Genomic DNA, 25,849 nt, shown 5'->3' on the forward strand with positions numbered 1-25,849 from the left:
AATTGCAAAGAACATAACTGGGGGGGAATTCAACTTAGTCCTGATCCACATGTCCATGTCAACACACGCTGGTTTTGTCTCATTTATTCACTGTGCAGTTCATACAAATAAATCAACCATATGCAACTTGTTCTGATGCAATATTTGGAACTTGGATTCATATCAACTTACACTCATCTCTCAAGCTTCACATATACGGCCATCACTCTTCTTCATGGACAAATTACATACATCTTCAAATACAAATAGGCTAGAAATCATTCCATGCATTATGTCATTGATATATGTACACACAATTACAGAATATATTCCAAGAATGCTAGAGCAGAAATATATACCACCAAGAACTGGAATGCTTATACTGGAAAAAGAAGTGAAGAAGCAATGCAATGGACAAAGATTTCTTCAAGCTTAGACTTAGGCAGACAACATGGCTCTTGACAAGAGAGGGGACACAAAGAATGCAATTATCGCTTGCAAGAGGACACCGGCTTTCGTGATTGCCTCCCAGACTCATGCAGGCACACATCTTTCATCTAGAATACACTGAAAAATACCATCACCAAACTAAGAAGGGGAATAGATACAATTTGCAGCAGGTGCCAGGCTGTAAGTTTCGGCTCCTGACCTCTCTCGCCACTTCCTGCTCAGCATTCTTCAGTTTCTATGGTGCAACAGTCATTTATAACATATATCTTCATGCAGAGGAAATTGTTACTTGCTTTTCTCAAAGTTAACATACACCAATCCCTATATTTCCTTACACAAGAAAGTTCCCCTTTATATCATTTTGATACAAACACTGTGACAAAATCTGTCTAGTGAATAATAATGGTTCAAAAGAAATGGTGACAGAAGGCCGCTCCTGACAGGCAGTGTGAATCCAGTACGAGGCAAGAACAGCACTCGCAGGTCAAGTACACAGATCAGACCTGACCGAGTCCAGAGGCCACACAGAATGGATACTGGAGTCCAGGGAAACTCACCATATAGAGCCAGGACAGACAGCAGCCAGTTGAGATATTCATTCAGACTTGAGCACTCAGCCACCCAAACAAAAGCAGCATGACAAATTATTTATCTGAGTCCACAATCACAACAGCTGCAACTTTAGCTCAAGCATGCACAAACTAATTTCTCTTCTTAGTCGCAACAGAGCGAAGTGAACTCCAACATGCACCAACTACTTTCCCTTCTTCATCATGACAGTTTGGTGAACACTCCCCAACACACACTATTTCTCAGTCATGACAGTGAAGTGAACACTCCAACACTCACCCAATACTTTCCCTTAGTCATGACAGGTGAACACTCCAATACACAATTACTTTCCCTTCTTATCTTAGTCATGACAAAAGTGAGTCGAACACTGGATAAGCTCAGTTGGGTGGTGTCATAGCTGGAAGCTAACCAATCCACATGGACAGAATAACCCACTTTGCTCCCTGACACTGTGCCCTGTCCTGTTCCACTACAGAAATCTGCAACCATTTTCTGAGTCAGTCACACCTGAAAAAAATGTGATCCCATCTGGTAGAACATTCGACACTGTCACCCACTGACTGGCAACTACCAATCCCTGCTTACGAAAGTGAAAGCCTAAACTGGCAGGTCACTCCAGCAAATGGATCTTGTTCAAAGTTTCATCATGTCCTTAGAACAACAAAAAGAATGAACATGTGAACTGGGTGGGTGGGTGGGTGCACCAGTCAACAAGTCCATGGCCTCTGAGAGCTTCATCTGCAGCCCAGTTTCTTTGTTCTAATGCTCAGGCGACCCACTGAAAGACAGCAAGTCTACATGTGCCACACATGACTGAGAATATAGATCTAAAGTGGCTTCCCAGCCAACCACCACCACCAAACGATACAAAACATTTCACTACATATATATGTATACCTAATGAAGAAGTTTTTCGAACACATTAACATCAGTCCAGTTTCCCTCCACTTGTGAAAGCCAGGCGCATAGAGGAGCTGTAGTAAGGAATGAATTCAGACAACAGAAATAACTTTGTGCAGGTCTCCTGAGCATCATCCTCATCTCTCACAGTTAAAACTTTAACTTCCTTTGGATACATGACATACAAGTTCTCAGCGGTAAATTCAATAAATTATACTGAAAGTGTTTAAAAGCTTGTAACTTTACATATCAAGCACATACACACACACACTCTTGTACACAAACATGTACACACATCCACACACCAGCCAGTTCTAGATACATTTATACAAGCAAGCTGTGTTAAGCTGAGGGGTATGTCCAATACTTGTGAAGAAATAAATAGGCACCTCTTTCGCACACCTTGCCCCAACTGCCTCCCCTTATAACACCTAGAGCTAACCTTTATTCACTTATTTCTCTGAGCAGTCACATTCACAACTCAACCACATTCAATACACACTCATCATAACAGAAGATCTCAAAGCCTGAACACACCTACAAACAGCTGCAGATTTCCTGTGAAGAGACCAAGAGAGGAAAGTGTGACAAAACAGGTCTTATGATTCAATCTGCCAGCGTGGATTTCCAGTTCCTGAATTGTACTAACTACAATAACAGGTCCCTCACATTGCTGTCTTCTTCCTGCACTATCGTATAAGAGAAAAGACAATGAAAGAAAAAAAGTGGAAAATAAAACAGACGGTTACAACTTTGATTTGTGTGTGGTGGGTAGGGACTACTGAAGGCCATAGCTGTGACAAATCAGAAACCTTAGTTTGCATCTGAATATTATCTGAGCAAGAAATGTGGATTCAAAGACATTTATAATACACATATAGTGACATGTTTCTGTCCCCAATGTGAACAATGCTGACAAATGAACTTTGCCATCACTGTCCAGGGAGATTTCAATCCATTCTGAAACACAACACAGGACTAACTCTGTTAAACCCAAACAATGCAAACACCCACACAGGACAGACTACCCCCATCGCTCCCCTTGCAATGTCATATCTATAAGAAAACTCCCTTCAACCCATGCTTTCCCTTATGCTGACCTCCTGTCCTGCTACATTACAGTACACCACAAAAATTCAACACCATCAACAGTCACCACAGCCCTGCAACTTCCTTCCATTGCACTATTGTCTCAAGTACTGTTTCTTGGCCTGGAATCTCCCCTTACCTCCCCTGAACACATCCCCCGAGATCACAGACTTGAGCCATTCCCTACAGAGCAGTTACTGACAGGGTGGCAGGTAATGGTAACCAATGTCTCCACCCAATCCCCACCCTTTCAGAAAGCACATGGAAATCCTCTCCAGTCACTCTGATAGCACGCCCACAACACAGAAAACATGGGAAAAGACTCCCTTCCAATGCCTTTTTTTAAAATGGCACATGTGACTTGTACATGTTCACCATCACACCAGCAAAGAAAATTGTCACAAAAAGCCCGCATGTAAAGCATGTCACCAGACCATTCTACACTCGATTTGTATCACTCAAACAGCTCCCAAACTCACCAGTCAAATGAAATCTCTTTCACATCTATCCATCTCAGAAGCCAAATCAAACTACCTTCCCATCTGTCACACTAATTCTGCGCAACAGAACAAGAAGCCAACATGTGAAACCACTTGCATTAAATTTGCTTTTCATCATTCACAAAGTAACAGTTCTCAAACTCACACATGAGATACACAAGATATTATGAATTTATAAGAGGCAAATCAGTATCCCATTCTAGTTCTACACAATTCTCAAATTTCATTCATATTTTCAGCAATTAGCCAGTTATCTGAACAAAGAAAGGCCAGTTGTTCTTTTATGGTACAATGGAAATTAAAAATAAATGGAGAAAAATAATCATAATCATAACTCCCAAACAAAACAGGAAAAAAAACGTGAGCATGAGATACACCTATCTTTTCTCAGTGTCTTTGATTCAAGATATAGGCAGGCAATCTGTGTCAAGACAATCAGTAAGGTATGATGACTGTCCCCTTAGTGAAGACGTAGGAGACCAAAGCCTGGATGAACAAAGCAATGATTCCATCCACCCAGCCCTGACCAACTGAATGCACAGGGCAACATGTCTCACCATCAAGCTTCTCTCTCCCCCACTATCAACTAACCCAGTGCAGGGCCTCGTCAGGCAGAGGAGACAGAACACCTGAGCTATGAATCTCTCTTTCCTGGACATTCAGCGTTCATCTGTTAGATATTGTGGCCAGTCATGACCAAAACCATCAGATTTTTATCATCTTGCTGCACTATCACATGCTTCTTTGACAGGCAACACGTAAAGCATCTGCGGTTGAATACTATATAACTCTCACTTACCCTCTCTTGCTGTGAATGCAGCACAGTCCTTGCAAGGGATACATTGTGCCATACACATCCCATCTTCAGATGAGGACCTTATCAGCACAGAAAGTTAGTTATGTCTGACACTGCCAAATTTAGTATCTGACAAGCCACACAACCTTGCAGTAACTGAGCCTGAAAGTCTCAGCTGTGTCAGTCAACAACATGTAAATTCAAAGAAAAGAAAAACAACACAAAATCAAATATATTTCCCCCTATCTCTTTTTAAGCAACCAGTCAACTTTCTGAATGTTTTGGTGTACCTCTCTACCTTCCCCCTAAATAAATGGCTCCATATCCCACTCACTGAACAAACATTCCCACACAAAGTAACCCCTACCCTAATTTGGGCCATGGAATCTCCTCCTCCCACCCCCCATGCCCCTAACATCACGTGCAATCTCCCATGGTTCTCTCCTGTCGGTGGGTGTAGACTTGACCTCCCTGGCTCACCCACCACTCCCCCCGTGGACAGACGTCTTCTTCGTTCCCACAGAACCACAGTCAGTTCAGGGTATGACCAGCACACGTCTCGCCTGCCCCGCACACACACAGGGATCAGGGTCTTCACAGATGCAGGTTATGTACAGGCGCAGAATGGAAAGACAGACACAGCTTCCCTCCGGAATAGGTATGCAGGTAATCCCCGGTTGGTCACCCCATGTTAGTATCACACTGCGTGCCGTTGAGCACACTTCTTCAGTCAAGTCGATTTCTGTTGCTAGGCAGCGTAGCGTGTCACTATTGCCAGAGAGACGGTGAGAAGGAGTTCACTTCACCCATCTCATTCACTGTTGTTCCATTGTGGTTGTATGTGATTTTCAGACGCATTCGGATAGGTTGCTGGAAAACAATGAACATCTAGTTAGATCTTCAGCACTGACTGTTTCTGCAAGTTCACAATCTTTTCACCTTAAAAAACCTACATTGTAAACATCAAAACCCTTTTACCAATAAAAAAAAACAAAACAAACAACATATGCAACCCTGCCCACGGACCTTTCGATCCTACCCCTCTAGCTGCTGAAGGTTTTTTCCCAAATTTCCTCCTGCATCAATCTCTCTACACATTACAATACTGTCCTTGTCAACTGCTGGATGAACATGTACCCTCCACCACCCGCCTGCAGACCAATAAGCCTTCTGCCCTGTATTACACAAATAACATTCGGATTGCAAAATGCAAGAGTTGTAAAGGAATGGTTCTGGCAATCAAGAGAAGTCAAAGTCCACAGTCAAATCTTCCGAAAACAGGTGAAGCATACAACACTGATCCCATCATAAAAAAAAAAAAAAAAATTTTCCCTCAAGTTCCCAGTGCCATATCCACCAAATCTTTTTTCTCCAACACGTCGCATCTTGGTACTGAGAAAACAACTCCTTTTCTTTCTGCCTACACCTCATCTGAACTGCCAATTGTCCTCCCCTCTCCTTACTTTGACATTCCCTTCTCCGTATTTTGACAAAGTTTGAACCTACTTGGATCAAACCCCTTTCCTATCTCCCGACCATCAGTTCAATGGCACACCCCTCCCTTCCTCCAATCCCTTGACTGAAACAGAAATCTCTGACATCCAAAATAAATAATAAAATCCTGTGAGCTCAATCCCATACTACTTTCTGCATTTTCCCAGTGTGTCCCACATCTCTCCACAATCACTAACATTGTCCGCTCGCCTCTTCTTACCAAAACTTTTCCATCCATTTTCAAAACTCCAATCATCAGACCTAGTCTGAAGAAACCTAACCTTGTCCCAAACTGAAAAACTATCAACCAATTTCTGCCACGGAAGCAAGAGAATCTGAAGGTACAAGAACCAATCCCATACTTTCCAGAATTTTCTCCCCCTTCACCAGACCTTTAATGGTAGTCTGGACACAAGTCATTCAGATGAGATGGTAAACCCAAGGTCCCATGTGCAACATGCACAATGCTAACACACGTTAAAGAATGCACTGCAACAAGAGAATTGTCTCCAACAAAATTCAGTTGTAAAATCCACTCATATGTATGTGTGTGTGTGTGAGACTGAAGCCTAACTGAATGACACAGGAAACGAATTATAAGCACAATACGGCAACCTTCAGTCAGCTCTAACCAGATAAGCATCCTTTTGTGAAGAGACTTCATGCTTGCAAAGCGCTTAGAGCTTGTCTCTGACTGAATAGATGCACTGTATAGATACCATAACAATATACTAATAATGGCTGTGGTGCAGCCAAGAGGTACCTACCTTGAGAGGATTGTTGACACTAATGACTTGTGTGAGGTTGCCTGTGCCCATGGCAGGAATGAGGTTACCTGAGGGAGACTCCAGGGTCAACTGGAATGACTGAAAACACAATGCACAATTGCTGATTACACAATCCCCAGTCACTGAATAACTGAAAGCACACCCATACACACACACAATGTACAACGGAACACATGTACAACGGATCAATGACTCTTAAATCCTGGGATGATTGACAGGGGTGCAAATCCAATGTGAGCATCCACAGAAAAAAAACACAGAAATATATATCAAAATGAACCATTACAAGCAAACGTATTTCAACAATTCCTTCAGAAAACCAGTAATTGCCAACACATCTCTCAGCAAATCAAATCACTACAAGTACACAAACCAAGAGCCGAATTCTCAGAAAACAGAAAGAAAGGGAGCAAGAGCATGTGGTGGTGAGTCTGTGTCTGACCTTTGGCACTGCTGCCTGGAACACAAACTCTGTCATGGGGAAGGGGGTGGAGTTGGTGGCGGCCATGTTGATCAGGGTGGTGGTGGGTGTTTTCAGGTCACGTTCACACTGGAACTTGATGCACAAACCGTTCTTCTCAAAGGCAGTCATCGCCATGCCTGCCACAGCCAACATCACACTGGTGATTAAATCATGCACACATTTCATGGTCTGCACACGACTTAATGTTTAACTCCTGTACATATTCCGTGATCTGTACAAGACTTGGTGTTTAAATTATGCAAGTTTCATGGTCTGCACAAGACTGAATGTTAAAATCATGCACATATTTCATTATCTGCACAATACTTGTTGTTTAAATTATACACATATGTCATGGTCTGCACAAGACTTGGTGTTGACATTATGCACACACCTATTTCATGGTCTACACAAAATCTGATGTTTAAATTATGCATATATTTCATGACCTGCACATCACTTTGAACAACTTGACCTTTTGGGTATAAGTCAACCAGACCTGAAACTCAACACTACCATGGTCTGCATTCATTTACTCCTAAATCCAGTCCTCTACAGACTGCAAATGAAATTTACCACCTGTTAGGGTTCACACAAATGAGACCAAACAAAATTTATTTCTTTTTCAAGACCTTTTCACGATAAAACTGAAAATTTTCCATATCAAACACAAAGCTTTGAAAGGAAATAAAGAGGAAGCTATTCAGGACGAAATACAGAGGGGAGGTAACCTACTTCCGGGAGGTTATCGGCCGTAGCTACTTTCGTTTTCTCCACATAGGCGAGTACAAGTTTGCAGAGGACAGGAATCGGACTCCCTGCCAGAGTCTGTACTAGTGGGTCACAGGAAAGTATGTGTAGTTAAATCCAGATTTTCATCTGCTACATCACTGATGAAAGAGACTAGCGGATAGCCCAGTATCAATGTTCAATTGTCATCACTTTTTGTAGTTGTTTGTTTGGGGTGTTTTTTCTCCAAGGTCAAGGATTTTATTCAAAGTGTAAACTTTCCAGACCTTGAAGGGCAATATATATTCTTCAAAGACTTTTCCAGCCCTGAAAATGATTCTCTCATTTCTCCTAAGACTTTTCTGGACTTCCACGACTCTGTACAAATCCTGCCTACCTGCACTGCCATTGATGACATTGTTGGATGGGGAGAGAGGCGAGGAGGGGGAGAGGAAGCCATCGAGGGGTCCGGCGGGAACAGCGGGAACAGTGTTGTTGGGCAAGGGCTGGGGAGGGCCCAGGTCCCCAAGCAGGTCCACCAACAGGTCCGCCGCTCCCCCCAGCTTAGAGGTCTCACTGGGCGTGCCGGTCTGACCATTCTCCAGGATCTCCAGGATGTTGCCCGTCTACATCCACACACACAGTGATGTCACTTTTAGTAATTATAATAAAAGCTTTTCAGTTCTTCCACTTCTCCTCTGTCAAAGACTAACATATACAGGCAGGTTCATTGTCATAATGTATAGGACCACTATCTCAACATGTAGGGCCATTTTCAGGACCAGTGTCACAAAGTACTGAACCACAGTCACAAAGCATACATCCACTGTCATAAAGTGTAGAACCATTTTCACAAAGTGTTGGACCATCTCATGACATATAAGACCATCTCACAATGTGTAATGTCACAATGTGTCGGACTACTGTCACAATGAGAACCACTCAGAAACTGCAGAACTATTGTCATAATGTGTACAACTATGTTTAGGACCACTGTCACAATGCATATCAATCACAAAGTGAAGGACCAGTGTCACAATGTGAAGGACCATTGTTACAATGAGTAGATGACTATGACAATTGTCACGATGTGTAGGATCACTGCCACAACCTATAGTACCATTGCCACAACCTATAGTACCATTGTCACAACATGTAGGACCATTGTCACAACATGTAGGACTACTATCACAAACTGTAGAGTCAGGGAGACAGGCAGAGGAGCTGACCTGTTGCTGCTGTGGCTGCTGCAGGTTCTGCTGGTTGGTGCGGGTCACAGGGTCACCTCCCAGCAGGTCATCCTCCTCCTTGTCCAGGCCGTTCTCCAGGGTGTGGTGGTGGGTCTCGATCAGAGGCATGTGTTCCAGCAAGGCCGGTCTGAAGGCAAAGACATCATACATGTAGACCCCCCCAAGTCCTGTCATAACGATGTTAGGTATTTATTTCATAATAAATACAGACCCTTAACTGCTGTCATAACGATATTGGGTACTTATTTCACCCCTGAGTGCTGTCATAATGATGTTGGGTATTTATTTCATAATGCATACAGACCCCTAAGTGCAGTCATAATGATGCTGGGTATTTATTTCATAATGCATACAGATCCCTAACTGCATGGGTATTAATCTGCCTTTGACTACATATCTTTGTAACATATATAGGATTGGGCTGGGTTTTAAGAGTGATTTTTGCTGTGCTAGGTTTGGTCAGCGATAAAATATCATGAAGTGATGTGAAGTATTGTCCCCGAGTTATGATAAAATTCACTGTTGTCTAAACATTAAATTGTAATCTACCACTACTCCATACACACACAAAAATGCTGTTCTCTCTCTCTCTCTCTCTCTCTCTCTCTCTCTCTCACATACACACACACAAAAAAAAGATCAAAGGTACTCCCCAATCTGCCACTGACCTGAGGTGATCAAAGGACTTGAAGAGACTGGTGTATTCTACAGATCGCTGCTGAAGCTCCATGTTGGTACTGCTGCCATACAGGGACATGATCTGACGTATCCGTCTGCACACACACACACACACACGTCCAAAGTCTCACATTTTCCTGACATCTATCAAAGCAAAAAAAATTGAAAGAAAGCGCCAGTCTGCTTCCAATCAACATCTGAATACAACCCTTAATCTTTCCCCTTCCAACTCGCCTATCCCAAAACTGAAGAAATTGAAAGTCAAAAATAAAATATGTGAAGAAATGGCCAGCAATATTTCCAAGTTCCATGTAAGTTTGGTTAGTTTGTAACTGATTGTGGCTGTTGTTGCCACTGCTGGTAATGCTGCTGTTGTTGCTGTTTAGCGTTTCTAACAAATATGCTGGAGAACTGGGTCTTTCCTCCCATGATACTGCCGAAATCTCTGGTAATCTTTTCAAATCTTCACTGCTGATTTTTACCAAAGCATTCAATCAGAAAGAGAATGACACCAACAAAATACACCAGTCAAAATTAAATCAAAGGGGAAATGAAAAGCCAAACATGAGAAATTAATGAATAATGAAGTAACAAACAGGGAAAAGAACATAGACTTAAAAAACAAGAGAAAAAAAATTAAGATGGCTGCCGGAAAAAAGAGGAAGCTAGTCAGGGATACAGAGAGGAGGTAACCTACTTCCGGGAGGTTATCGGCCGTAGCTACTTTCATTTTCTCTGCATAGACAGATAGTAGTTTGCATAGGACAGGAATCGGACTCCCTGCCGGAGTCTGCACTAGTGGGTCACGGTCAAGTATGTGCAATGAAAAATAAAATCATGTAGCCCAGCCAACCACAAACAGGCATTTCAGGGATGAACAGACATTTAAAAACCGAGGACAAAAATAAAATCATGTAGCGAAGCCAATCACAAACAGGCCATTTCAGGGCTGAATATCTTCAGCTTTAAAAAAAAAAAAAAAAAAGCACCAGAGAACACCAAATAATTTTTTTTTTAATTATCAAATCAACATTAGAAAGACCGATTCATCCACATCTCTGAAAGTCCACCTAAAGTTTTAATCAAGTTAAAAATGTTTAAAATGAGGTACATCTGTTTCAGTCCATGAAAAAAAAATTAAATACTGATTTCCAAACCACCACGAAAGGAATTCACTGTTGCAGAGTATTCACAGATCAGGGCCTGGGTACATTCATTTGTTGATTGAGAGACCTGCATGTCTATGAGACCGCAAATTGCGTTATACATCTATGTGTGTGTGTCTCTGTATTTGTATGCATCCGCACTCAGTGTCAGTGTAAGTGTGTGCATGTGTGGGTGTGTGCAGGTTTGCAGAGTGTTGCCCGTTTTCATTCTTGTTTTCATTTCGATCATTTGCCTTCATCGTATCTTTCCTATCATGTTTTAATGTATTTACTTATTTATTTATTTTGTGTTATGATTTTATTTCATTTTTATATTAATACACAAACCTAGGATAGGTTCTCAAGGCCTGATCAGTGTGTTAGGTTTATGCGAAAATCAGGCATCTGTTGCTCTTTTTTTTCTTTTTTTTTCTTTTTTTTTCAAAGCTGATGTTGTGTAGCTTATTACATGGATCTGTCCGCACGTTCTGACACCACCTTGAAACTGAAACAGAAACAGAAATAGAAACTCACGGGACAGTGGCAGTGAACCTGGATGAGAGCTTCATGAGGGCAGTGATGGCATACTCTTTGGTGACCACTGCAGAGTTGGCACCACCCACCACACGCTCCAACAGGTCCACCACATCGTCCTCCGTTATCTGCACACACACACACCACCCCTTTCCTTACATCTCACCTTGTGTACTCATATCATAATGCTGTTGTACAAGCTTTCCCATTCCCTCTGGTCCTCAAGGGAAAAGCCTTAAAAGTACCCTAAATGAACCTTACCTTTCAACCACCAGTTATACTGTGCTCCCACTAGAGTTCAGGAATTAGCTGCCTGTCAGCCTGCTGCGTCTGCCAACACTCCCTCTGTTCAAATCCCAGCTAAAAAATAAAAAAACAAACTCCACTGTTCTAGGAGGTGTTTTTGTGATTCTTTTTTCTGCTGTTGATTTGTGCTGTTTTCTGTTCATGGGTATATGTGTGTATGGTTGAGTTTCGTTATTTTGGGTATGGCTGTATGTGAATGGGCGATTGCACTGAGTCGAACATGGGAAATGCTCTATACAAATGCCATTCATTATTGTATTGTATCATGCTGTGTTGTGTTGTATTGTATCTGGTAGTTCACTTCGTTTATAGCAAACAGCTGGAGGGTGGGTGGAGGGGGGGGTTCTTATGATGACCAAAAAGTTATGCACAAGACACCTCTCTCATCATATCAGTCAAATCAATAGCTGAGACAGTACTGAAAGAGACTCTAGGTAAAATATACCTAAAATATACCTGTTAATGATTCAACATCCACTGAGTGGACAGGACCTTGACATCTCTGATGAAAGTAATCATTAGCTCAAAACAACAGTTCTGCACAGACTCAAGCTAAAACATACCACTAACAAAATTTTATATTCCTCGCTCCTTATTATTATGATATTATAATGCCACCACTCGCTTTCGTCTTACCCTAGATACCATTACTGTAATAGTTGACACAATTGATGCTGTTGCTATGTTACAACTGGTCCAGGCTATTTATTATTAATGTCATCTTAAATCATCATGATTACTACAATCATTAATGTGTAAACATTGATTGATTGAATGATTGGACAAATCTTCCTTTTTTTTTCTTTTCTTTTTTTTTGTTGTTGTTGTTGTTACAGATTTGTTTTGCCTTGCTTTGTTTTGTTTTGTTTTGTTTTATCTCTCTCTCTGTAGTGGAAGATGCTACTGTTCGTTTTATATTGTTTGTTTCATACTATTCTCTGTATTGTATACATGTCTTTTGGAAAAAATTTTAAAAAGTTAAAAAAAAAAAAAAATTTATATTCCTCATCCTCCACGCACAGAGTGGAGAAAAGCTTGCTGCTTTATCCCCCAATGGAAAGCCATGCTAATCCACACACAGGAGACAAGCTTCTTGCTCTACCACCCAATATAAAGCCATGCTAACTCCATGCCATTTCCATCAAACCAGCTAACTACTAACAACGAAAATGAAGGGACAGCAGTCAAATCATACCTGCAGCGGTTCTTCATCTTCCACAGAGGCGGAGAAGATCTGGTCTCCATACTCGCCAATGCACCAGGCGGCCACCTGCACCAGGGGCTGCTGAGTGTAGCTGGCCTGCATGGCACGGTACAGCTGCTGCACAGAGTAGGCGTGTAGCGACGCTGTCTCTGCTATCAGCTGGATCGTCACCGTCACCACGTCACTCCGGATGTAGTTCCCTGCCTGCAAACCACAATGTCAATCTCAGATTCAGATGGAGAAATCACTTTGTTCGGACAAATCCACGTATGATACACCACATCTGCAAGGCAAATGCCCGACCAGCAGCATAACAACAAGCTAGTCAGGCCCAAGTGCATGCATACATTTGTGTGCCTATCAGAGTGGATTCCTTCTACAGAATTTTGCAGAGGACAACACTTATGTTGCCATACAGTTGCTAAACACAGAACCCTGGAGACAGTAAGTCTCATCCGAATCAATAGATACTCAGTTTGATTTTTCAGTCAAACCTCTGAGAAAGGCAAGATTGGGATTCGAACCCACACCTGCACGGACACTGTACTGGTAGATAACTGTCTTCACCATTCTGCCACCTTCTTCCCAAGGACAGACATTTGACATTGTTGCTAACAGTCCAGCTGACTGTACACAGCCATATCATGACTGCCCAACTAAAAGAAATAAATAAATCAAACTTGTAAAACTCAAAACCCTGTCAAACATGTTAAAGCAATCACATGAAATAGAAACAAAAAAATATTCACTTTTCCTTTTACACAGCTGATCTGATCTCACTAAGAGGAATAAACTGTACTCAAATACAAAATATGGATAAATCCCCTAACTTAATTTTCTTCATAATGAAATTCAAAAGGTTTATAATAAAATCAAGCAACAAAAACAATGCATATTTCATTGTAATAACATAACATCTCTTGAGCTTATTCACAAATGAGCAAAGAAATTTTTAATTGAACGCCTACACCTAATACATTTTTGTATTACAAGATTCATTTGTTCCCCCCCCCCCCCCTCCCTCGCCAAAAAAAAGTACATGCTCCAACTTTTCAATCCAATTTCTAAGGAGAGTTTCCAGCGGAAGCAAATGATCAAACTCTCATTACACATGAGCGTATGCAATGATCCAGTCTCTGTATTACACTGCTACTCAGACTGATGTGGCCAACTTTCTGTGGCCCCCCACTCACCGTAGTCAGCACCTTCATGACGGTATCTATATGCCACCGCTTGTTAGGGGAGTATCTGCACACACACACACAAGAAGAATCAAGAATATTTAATCCTTTGACCCCTGTTGGGGTATAGAGGATTGGTATTATACATCAAAATCTGGACTGCAAACAACAAATGAAACAGCGAAATTGGTGATAAAAACAGGAAAAAAACAGCGACCATAATTATCATCTTGTAATCTTTCCTTTTTTTTATAAATTTCCCCACTTTCAAACACACTCTCCTCCCTGCTTTCAACAAACTACAAAAATTAAAAACTGATTTTGGATTCAAATATTTCTTTGGAATGAACTCATTGAAGATCTGGAAATTTCAGACATTTCATAATAAAATGAAATTCGTCCCCTCTGAACTGCCCATTCAGCTTTCTTTGAAAAAAAAATCCACTGTCCATCCAATCACAACAGTCCACTAAACGGTGACCTACTTGGCAGCAGCAATGACAATGTTGGAGCAGCAGTCGGCCTTGAACTCTGGGTCACAGATATCAAGGAAGAGCAGCAGCTCCTTCATCATGCCGCGGATGTTGTTGGCATTGATCAAGGCAAAGGACAGCTCCATGGCACGTCTGACAAACACACACAGAACATCACTCACACTGAATGTCATGCTAACACAGACAACTTCCCTCACACTGAATATCATACACACACAACTCCTCTCAAACTGAATGGCATGATGACAGACTGCACAAAACTCAGATGATTTTGAGCCACAAACTGTTTATCTGGGCAGCTAACTTGACATTCTTAGAAGCTAAGGAACCTCAAAACCAATCTGTGCAGCTAACCTGACATTAGGAGTTGAAATACCTGTGGAACTGAAAACCAATCTCACATTTCTTCTTGCTGGTCATTATTCTCTAAAATGGATCGGCTGCATACAGAACATATATATATATATATATATATATATATATAACATATAACAAAATAAATGTCAGTTGTGTCCCATCCAAAAACAGCAGCACACAATATTACAAAATTTCAGTCACATCCACTCCCATACTGGACAGAACCCACACAAGCATCAACAGAATCTCCAGTCCCATGTTCAAGCACCAAAACAGTGAGAATTCATGTTATCCTGTTTCATCAGAACCATTTTTTTTCTTCCAACCATACAGTTTCCTCATCAAATGAAAATCAACACTTTTTAAAAGAAGTATGACAGATCATCAAAATATTTCATTAATCATGATGATGGAACAATGAAAAATTATCCCATTCACTTTTTAGAAGTGTGACATATCATCAGTAATATTCAATAGTCATGATGATGGACCAAATGAAAAATTACCTCATTCACTCTTTAGAAAAACTGTGACACATCATCAGTGATATTCATCAATGAAAATGATGGAACTTACTTTCTGATGGAAACATCTGGGTCCTTCAGACAGTCCACAATGGTCGTGCGATGTCTCTGTACAGCGTTGTAATCGGCGTGCACCACTCGCAAGAGTGTGTTCAAGGCTACATACCTGCAATATCATCATGGTACCAACTTCACTTCAACACATCAGGTCAAACAGCTAAAATGTGTATTTCTAACAACATACCAACTTCACTTCAACACATCAGGTCAAACAGCTAAAATGTGTATTTCTAACAAAAATTCTGCAAAGTTATTGTTCAATGTTTGAACACATGCATGGCACGCTTTATACGTATGCACAAGCATATCCACACTTGCCCCACTCTCTTTTCTCCAGCATTCACACACACACATAGATCTGGTGAAGTCTGACTTAATGGCTACACATACACATATGCACATGCACGCACACACACATTCTCACACACACACACACACACACACACACACACTACTCCTGAAAAGATGTGTGCACAATCTGGAGTACATGCAAACAAACACACATCTCTGAAAGAGACACATTCACCTGAGATTCCCTTTTGACACTAATGAGACAAAAGAAAAGAATATCTTACCTAATATTTTTATCATTGTTGAGTAGAAATCTTCCTAGGATGTTCACGGCTAAAACCTGCAAATGGACCAGATCTGTATCTGACACACTGGTATCTATGGTTCGTTTCCTAGAAATACATCTTTAAAAGTCTGTATGTATGGCGCACAATAAATGCAATACATGACAATAACACCACCACCGCACACATGCACACATTGTTTGGAACAGACACAAATCATCAGTCTGACTCTAATAATTATACGCCAATGCATTCAGCCACAGACTGGAACATGATGGACTGTTAATAACAATACAACTGGGTTGGGTTTTTTTTTAAAAAGACATTACTCCAGTCTTCATATCACCCAGTAACATTATCACATTTTCTGTTTGCATAGCACAGCATTTAGATAGCACATGCAAGTCAAATTAAGGGGGGAAAAAAGTAGTTACAATCTCAAAGATAAAAAAAACTGTTTAAAGCCTTTGAAGTAAAGAAATCAAATGATAAAAAATTGCTTGTTACAGAAAAAAATAGGTGGAGTAGAGAAAGGAGGTCAAGGCCAGGGGGAAGTAGTGAAGAATAACCTAACAATTAAAATGGGAAAAAAAACAAAAAAAACAACATTTTATTGCTGTATTTTTTTTTCATAATAAAATAGCATAAAATGGGCGTTCAACAGTTTGAAAAACAACACTGACAAATCGTAGAATCACAAAACACCCTTGACTGTCACACTACTTTAAATCCCAACAGAAATAAAAACTTTAGAAACAGAGGAAGCAGTCCTAGAAACATCCACTGTGTATACAGCTGGACACAGTAAGAGGCCACCCCCAGCACTCACCCTCAGGCCAGCCTCTGACTGGATGCCCATGATGGTGAGCACAATCTCATACAGGATAGCATGTCCTACGTTCTTGCTGGTGTCCGTGTTGGTCGCCACCTGTCCCAGCAAGGCAAAGCAAGGCAAGAAGTTTATTTCATGTACCCACTGGGGGCAGTGAAACATGTCATGACACTGAGTGTTGTATAATGTCATGATAAGGTTGCCTGTTTATGAAGGGATTATTTTTGTATGACTTGGCTATATTATTACAGTCTGGTCTGAACTCAAATTGTGGAGACAGGCCAGTGGAGCATGTGCTTTAGACGCTGAGGTGAATATTTGTTCACAAATTGATGTTTTGTGAAAAGCACTAAAATCGTTGTCATTCCATTCTATGCGCACTGATGTGCTGGTCACAGGGGTGACATGTTAAACAGACTTTGAGGTCTGAGGTGTCATGGGACACTTGACATTCTGCAAAAGAATTAAAGTCCTTGATGTTGGCACTGTCAAGCTTTAGCAAAGCTGATGTTGAACTAGTGGTAAGTTCAGTGTTCTTGAGTCTGATAATGTTTGATTCGTTGCAATTGTTTCTCCTGAATCTTACAGATTTCTTTACAGATTTCTAATTTTTCTACGCAATATACTTTTGAGAACATTAGTTAAGACAAGAATTTGACAAGGTGGAAGTAGATTAAGTTCCCTTTTTCTCTTTTTGCCAGTTAAAGTTGGGTTCTGAGGATGTCACAGCATCAAACAAAGAATCTTCAGATGAAGTGAAGGCCAATTGAAAAACAATATGAATTTTATATGCAAAAACTTATGGGCAATGTTTGAGCCTCACGGGAAAGTATAAGGGAAAATGGAAAAGTTTTGATTCTGTCTCCCTGGAAAAAAACCCACTGATATCATTTTTCCCAGGAGGGAAAATGTGGATAATGTTTGTTTATTTTTTTCTGACTTGTGGAATAATGAGGAGGCAGTTTCTTTCATTTGAACTGTTTTTGTTTATCCTCGGATCGAAGTCAGACTGCAAGTGTAGTGTGCGAGTCTACCTGTCATGTGAGCTTGAGTCGAGTGAATGCATCAGTGTGACAAAATATTACACACATGCATCTTTTTTACACATATCATACAAAAAAAATACTGATGTATGAAACAAACACAAAAAAAACAAGTACACACGAGCAAACAAGCAAATACACAGTAACAAGTTATTTTCCATGTTAGAAGAAAAAAAAATTTTTTTTTGAATCAGACAAAACCACCTCAGTTCATACATGTCTTTAATCACAAAATCTTTAAACTTTTAAAAAGATTTAAAACACTAAAGACAGGCACAGAATTTTTAATGCGAACTTGTGACCCTGCATGAATAGTCCTTTGCTACATGAATGCAAACAGCGATTTTGGACAGAAAAGTCATCTTGGGATCTATAAGGTTTTTTTTCTCTTCTTATTATTAACTTACTTTTTAATTAAAATTCAGAAGGAACTTTTCACTGCTGTGATATATTACTAAAACATTTTATCATTTTTGTTCCAATAACAGAGATAGCCAAATTTAAAAACTATTAGAAACACGGATTCTTTTTAATGTAAGTTTGTATTCACTTTTTAAAGCACACTGAATGGAGGTTTATTCAAACTACCATTGTTACTGTTAAGGTAAAATGAACATAATGCTTCACCTACCCACCTACACCCAGTCATACTGTCCCCTCCTGAATACCACTAATTAGACCTGAACATAATTATCACATTCGTCATCTTGAAACTTCCAAACTTTAATGTCTTATCAACAGATCAACATCCGTATTTATCTAATTTTCATGCTTGAAATTCCAAACATCTGGGTTAATTTTCATTGACTAACATCATGACAACAGTTTTCCACATAATTTCTCTCTCCACAGATTCATTTGCTGACCATATGCATTAAATGTCTGTCAGCACCATCAGCAGCATGTCAGCACTTACCTGTGCCAAGATGTCATTCATGGTTTCACTGGCTTCATTGTCATTCTTGCCCAGGATCCGAAGCAGTCGCAGAATTTTCACCTGTATCAACACAATCCATTAAAGTAATTTTCTTTCTTCACTATGAGTCATTTGTTTGTATGCTCTTTGTTTTAGTTTGATTTTTTTCCTTGTTTCACTCTTTCCTTTCTTTCTTTCTCACTTAGACATTCCATAGACTCCATTCATAAAAATCCATAATCAAAAGTATGCACGTCGCCATTCCTACATAGCTGGTAGCTTTGTAACTTCAACTCAATCTATAAATTCAAACTAAACGCATCATGGAATATCATAAGACATTCTTAATAATACCACACATGCAAACACACACACACACACACTCACATACATAAGCATACACACCTGCAGAAAGGGATCGCTGACACCCGACACATCATGCTCTGGGGAATAGCCAGCCATGATCAGGTTTTTCAGGATTCGAACCAGTTGTGGAACCAACTGAAACAAGCCATTCAAGTGTGGTACAAAGCTGGTGACTTTTGCTTACGAATGACTTACGCAAACATAATTATGTAACATAAATACAAGTAAATACCAGCATGTTCTGTGCATGCACGCCAAATGCCAATAAAATCTTGGTCAACATCCAAATTCAACCGTCACAACCAACCTTCTGGAAGGGATCTGAAGGGGGGAAAACAATACTGCTCTTCAAGTTATCAACTCCTAAGATTTCATGCCTTAGATTGTCTTACATGTCCAGACAACAAACAATGAGTGACTGTCTGGAAGAAGCTGTAACAGGCCATTTTTCATGTTCTCCAACATGCTGATATAAGGACAAGTCTGTAAGTGTTGGGAGTCTATGGCTGTTGTTGTAAGTGGATAAATTCCCATACCCTTCAGTGCTAAAATGTCAGGCAATTCTGGTTTCTTGAACAAGTCTGTAAACAATGATGCATGTACAAGGGTTCAGGGCCTTTGATAAGAATGGCAACACAAGTCAATTAAAATAGTCAAGCAGATTTTGTCCTTCCAGAAAAAAAGCTCTGTAAGAACTTTTTCAAAGTGTATGCTAACAAGCACAAAATATCAGTGAAGAAAGATTTAAAGTTACCAACTCAATGTTAGTAATCAAATAATCATCAAGCAAGATTGGATTTATGCAGACAGCATGCAGCAAAGCTGTTCATTTCTGGTTACAGGTGTGTAATAGGAAATTTAGCATAGCATGACAGTGATCATGTGCTGCTGTTCTGTTCATGTGAACACTGACAATTACTACTTTTTTTTAAAAAATCTCTCATTCCCTGACATAAATGCAGACAAAAGCAAGGCCTTCATTCTCATCCTCTTCTCTCCATTCCTTCCCCCTTGTAATACTCTGTGTATATACAGTGTAAAACCCATGTGACAAACATAATGTAAACAGGCACTCAGTCACATACATGCAGTGTGCATGCATGTGTGAGCACACACACATACACACACACACATGCACACATACACACACACAGAGGTAACAATGTTATGGGTCTATGCAAGTAAAAGCAGGTAATTAAGCCAAAGTGGAAGTCTACAATATTTTCTCTTTGGTTCATTAAGATAATGTCACTGTTGACATCCACAAGCACTACATCATCTCCACAAAATATATTAAACAAAATGGATGAAATAAATAGATGAATGGTGCCTTCTATGTCCAACCCAAGCTAGCAGATATCTAAAACCTACGCACAAATGTCAGATAAGTTCTTGAGATCATAAATTTCATCAACTGAAAGCACAAATTCTTGCAATAAAAATAAGCTGATCAATTCAAGAAGCACATTCAGATGCTTAAAAAAAGAAAGTTATAATAATAATAATAGTTTTTTATATAGCACACATTCAAAGAACTAGAAACATAAAATCATGCTTTATTCTAAATCCACACACACACACACACACACACACACACACGCTAGCCGAAACTGTATGTGCACATCTGTATGACAGCACACATTACTCATTTGGTTGTTCATATGTACATGTGCTGAGAGTGAAGTCAGTCTCTTTGTTAGTTTGTGTGCTGTGGATGCATTTTCAAGTATTACAGGTGCATGAATTTCAGTATCTAAAGCAACCGTGTTACAATCACTTCTCAATTTTTCTGAAACGAAGAAACCTGTCCTTTTTTTTTATCAACAAAGCATAAATACATACAAACATGCAGAGAATAGTAAATGCCCAGATCAATGACTTGCTCAGGCAGTTCAGTTTCTAATTGTAAAACCTGCTTTCACATCTACAGACAGTTTATCAAGTAAAGTCACTTGACTTTCACCATGACCAATTGCAGAAAAAATGAGTCATCCACCGTTAAGGAACACTCAAACACTTAGGCATTTTTTCACAACCGTCAAATCTTCATTTCATAATTCCTTCTTTTTTTTCTTCACAACTGTACAAATGAAAGCATGCAAAAGAGAGCAACAGTATTAAGACCAAAGCTCCCACATAAGCACCACACTTAATCACACAGGAGGATCAATAAATACAAATTCAAATCACACAAACAATTATAATATGTGATCAAAAACAGTAATAAAAAAAATAATAATAATAATAAAATAACAAACAAAAAAGTTTTGAAAATATTTTATAAAACAAACAATGGGAACCAGATCACAGTTTTTCTCAAAGAATATTCTGTCAGTGCACAAAGAATAACAAAAGGAAAACGGAAATATGTAAAAAGAAGAATGAGAGAAGAGTAAGTTTTCCTCTCAAAGAGTAGTCTTTAGCTCTAAGATTCAAAGCGGAAAAAGTACAACAAAAGGAACTGTTTGTCTGACCTGCCCTTTCAAACTGTTGCCATCTTAAAACTGAGGAACAAGAGAATGTTCAAAACATGTCAGCATGTAAGCTCAACCACTGACAGTACACAAACACAGCAGAAAGCTTGACAATATGAATACATAACTACAATGAGGAGTGCAGTTTGTATATTTTTCACAATCTTTTCACCACTTATACTATAGCCAATGTCAGATACAATTCTTCTCAACTTTCCCAAATGGTGAAGTGAAAATGAATTTGATACAGGATGATTTTTATGCCAGTCAACTGTTTTAATTCTTACAAACAAACAAAAAAAGGTCAGATTGTGACACTATCTTACATATGAAACTGAAACACTATAACTTATCCCAAAAAATGTAAAATCTGTTAGGAAATTTTGGTAATACTCTTTTTCTGGTATCCATTTTCATACAGAAACAAACTGATCTGAAGTCTGTGACCATAGAAAAGCCATGTTAACTGTCAAAATTTTTTAAAAGGACTGAAACAGAAATTAAAATCAACTGAAAGTGAAGAAGAGACCAAACTTTCTTCCCATTCATTATTACCGCCATTGACATCCAAGGACTGGAAAAATGATCAGCTCAAATTACATTATTCCAGTGTTGAATGGAAAAAAAGACACATCAGCGTACATGTCATGCAAACTTCACTGCATACAGTGAATGCAGCTCAAAACACTGGCTGGTAACCACTCACTTGCATATTGCTGTCCCATCTCTACTGAGGGAAGCCACAAACACAGCAGTCAGTGTCATGGGAGAGAACCACAAACACCACAGATTAAATCCTGGCATGCTATAGGACTGTAGAAATATTATCCAAATGCCTGGGAATGCATGTTGGAAACATAAACACTGATACATTTCAAAAGCAGAACATACCTAAAGCTCAACTTTCTGATTCACCAGAACCAAAGCTGCATACAATGTTGCCAATATCAAATATTCAAGCCTTTTTTGTATGCACAACACTGACCCAAATACACTACTCAACAAAGACAACTAAAAACATTTGTTTACTTCAGTCTGTGTTGGCAATGTCATCCATTTCCACATATTCATTTCATTCAAATGGAAGCTTCCAAACAAGGCATCACCAATGTGGCAAAGACTGAAAAATGAACTGTTTCTTCCAGAATTCATTATTTGGGATGTCTTAAATCATAAAAATTTGGTAGCCAAATAATGGAAAGATCATCCACAAGCAAATCCTATGTCATTCTGTATCTGCATATGTCAAGTCAGCACTGAGCTTACCTGCTCACAGAGATAAATTTGATTCACATCACTTTTAATCTTTGGTCATTTACATTGCCATGAACATTTTCTGAGCATTTTCTCAAAGTACAAGAAGCAAGCAACAGTTTTCAAGGGCAGGCAAAGGTGGATTAAAAAAGGTCTCTGTGGGAAAAAAAAATGTCTCAGTAATCATTCTTCAAGGGAAAATAAAAATCAACCATGCTGAGTAAGTTTTTCAGAGTGAAATCATTTATCCTTACCTGCTACAATTTCCATTCCATTGTTTCGATTTGGGGTGAACCAACCATGCAAATATCAAACACAAAATCTATATCACCCACTCTTCTTCTCTCTAAAAGTCACATTTCTACCCTATGTAACTCCAAAAAACTAAATACTACATGAATAAAACCTCTTTTTAATATAACTGACCATTTCTTTCTAAAAATTTCTCTGGAATGAGGGTGTCCCATTCACAACCCTCCTCTACCAATGTCTTCAATATGAAAATTGAAATAAATAAATAAATAAAATCAGTAAACAAATACAAACAGCGCAAGACAAGCAATTGCTGGAAACAAAAGGCCTACCTCTTTGACCTAAATTGTTTAAAACAAAAACAAGCACAAAAAAAGTCATCAAAATGTCACAATGTGCTTACTGCTGACAACTATTTTTTATCAAATTATCACGGAACATATGGTGGGATGGCATTTGCAAGCCAGATGAGGCATAAAAAGAAAAAACACTGACTTTAAAGTAAAACATCAAATCAAACTTAGGGACAAAAACTGTCACATTCTGCTGCTTAACATTAACGAACATGCATGGTATACTGTTTGAAAATAAGCCTACCTCAATTATGAAAACTCCCTTGAACAAAGTGCAAACACAAACATTTTTTCATAAACCAATACGACATATTAATTGTGAGCAACAAATACAACATAATTATGTTTACAATAGGTACTTTTAAGCAAGACTGCTCCACATATTTGAAAATTCAAGTTAATGACACTAAACTCAAACAACTTTAAACCTCAACAAAAATGAACAGAAACACAGAATCAGAAAAGTCCGAAAAGAGGGGTCAACAATATTTACGGCAAGAACAAAGAACTAACTTCTGATGTTCTTTTTTCACAGGGGGAACAGTGCACTTAAAAATTCAAGTATACACAGCCTTATTTTTTTCAAATACTGTGTACATTGGTGGCACCAAGTTTACCATTCTTACACAACCCACCTGACACACACACACACACACTCTCTCTATCTCCCTCTCTCTCTCTCTTCTCTCTCTCACTCTCTTCTCTCTCTCTCTTTCAAGCGCTGAAAGGTATTAACAGTTTCACTTCTCCACAAAAAAAAATTATCCAATGAATAAAAAGTTAACAAAAGCTAGTATGAAACTATGACAAAAGCACACTTAGAATGTAGGTTGAATTAATACAAAATGCAGAAACAACGTACACAACTAAACAATGAAAAGTAGGAAAGATCATAATAATTAGTCTGTCAATACATGAACATCACCGTTTAAGTGTTTTCCTGAAATTATCGTCTCCAAGAATCAAACCAGTGTGGTTAAAGTCTTTTCCTGAAACTATGGTCTCCAAGAATCAATTCAATGTGGTCCTCCACAACCAAACAAGCATGGATATCAACAGCAAAATTAAACACATGTCTGTCAGCTTTATCAGTTGTCCATGCATGTTCATGTGTGTATGCAATCATAATGTGCATGCACTGGCATACGTGTTATCACAGTTCCAGGTAGTATGCATATGTGTATGTAAGCATGTAAGCATGTTAGCATGCATATGCATGCACACACAATATACAGATATAAAACTGCGCTCCCATGTGTGGTCTCTTCAAGTGTAAAGTCACACGTTCATACCCCTGCCCCCAAACCCCCCCAAAAAAATCTCTCTTTTTTTTTTTTTTAAATTCAGGTGTCAAGCACTGCTTACCTTTCTGAAATGATGCAATGTGTCAGGACTCTTCTCACACATCTCTGTGATAAGACACACAGCTGTCAGCAACACACCTGCACATACATTTTCCGTCAAGTTTGTAAACAATGTATCTCACCCTTTTGATTCCGACTCATTCTCCATCCTTCAACCCCCCCACTCCTCCACAACACACTCACTCACTCTCCCCATCCCTCTCTATCTCCCTCCATCTCTCCCTGATACTGCCTATGCTTTTACTGTTAGGGTTTCCTTGCTCTCAAGTTAGTTTCATGAAAACCAGTCTTATGACACTACGCAAGTGCCAATAAATAATGTTCTTTGCATTTCTGTATGCATTGGTCAACCCTTTCGCTGCCAGGAAAATAAGATTTGAGTGAAATCTATTCGCCAGGGTTTTTTCCACAAAAAACAGGTATGTATTTTTTTATAATTCTATGCTCTTTGTTACTGGAGAAAACCCCCGAAAACGGAGTATGGCTGCCTACATGGCGGGGTAAAAACAGTCATACACGTAAAAGCCCACTCGTGTGCATACGAGTGAATGTGGGAGTTACAGCCCACGAACGCAGAAGAAGTAGAAGTAGTTACTGGAGAAAGACCCATAAAGTATATATTTTCTGAAAGGTAAATGAATAAAGAATACAAAACACATGTTTTCCCATTTTATATATTTTCAGTGACATGCTGTTGTTTTTAAATGAGTGTTTTGTTTTTTGTCACATTTTCAACTTGTTAATTACAAACATTTGTCAGGTAATTTGCACTAAAATATCAAATTTTCTGGACAAATGGATAAGTACCTGCACACACAAATCATACTAGAACAACCACAAAAAAAACAAAAAGATACACAATGCACTGTGACCTCTCTCCAAGTGACAATATGGATGTGGGGCCACGTCCCCTCGGTCTCCACCCC

The 25,849-nt window shown here is 39.4% G+C and overlaps 1 protein-coding gene across 3 annotated transcripts in view; it reads right to left on the reverse strand.

Moving 5' to 3' along the window:
* Positions 1–68: 68 nt before the first annotated feature.
* The window catches only part of LOC143300699 (AP-1 complex subunit gamma-1-like), a 37,183-nt gene continuing 11,402 nt past the window's right edge, over positions 69–25,849 (reverse strand). For 2 of the 3 annotated variants that reach the window (XM_076614560.1, XM_076614558.1), the window contains 16 exons: positions 24,925–25,001; positions 19,266–19,364; positions 18,861–18,941; positions 16,899–16,997; positions 16,070–16,125; positions 15,487–15,600; positions 14,545–14,685; positions 14,072–14,126; positions 12,870–13,082; positions 11,369–11,496; positions 9,680–9,784; positions 8,991–9,138; positions 8,159–8,387; positions 7,012–7,169; positions 6,549–6,647; positions 69–5,157 (listed from right to left, as the gene is read on the reverse strand). In XM_076614560.1, coding sequence (XP_076470675.1) covers positions 5,056–5,157; positions 6,549–6,647; positions 7,012–7,169; positions 8,159–8,387; positions 8,991–9,138; positions 9,680–9,784; positions 11,369–11,496; positions 12,870–13,082; positions 14,072–14,126; positions 14,545–14,685; positions 15,487–15,600; positions 16,070–16,125; positions 16,899–16,997; positions 18,861–18,941; positions 19,266–19,364; positions 24,925–25,001 — 1,904 coding nt within the window. In that variant the 3' untranslated portion in view covers positions 69–5,055. The remainder of the gene's footprint in view (positions 5,158–6,548; positions 6,648–7,011; positions 7,170–8,158; positions 8,388–8,990; positions 9,139–9,679; positions 9,785–11,368; positions 11,497–12,869; positions 13,083–14,071; positions 14,127–14,544; positions 14,686–15,486; positions 15,601–16,069; positions 16,126–16,898; positions 16,998–18,860; positions 18,942–19,265; positions 19,365–24,924; positions 25,002–25,849) is intronic. The other variant, XM_076614559.1, reaches the window with a different exon arrangement.

Source organism: Babylonia areolata, chromosome 26 (assembly GCF_041734735.1).
Source record: "Babylonia areolata isolate BAREFJ2019XMU chromosome 26, ASM4173473v1, whole genome shotgun sequence".
Lineage (NCBI taxonomy): Eukaryota > Metazoa > Mollusca > Gastropoda > Neogastropoda > Buccinidae > Babylonia > Babylonia areolata.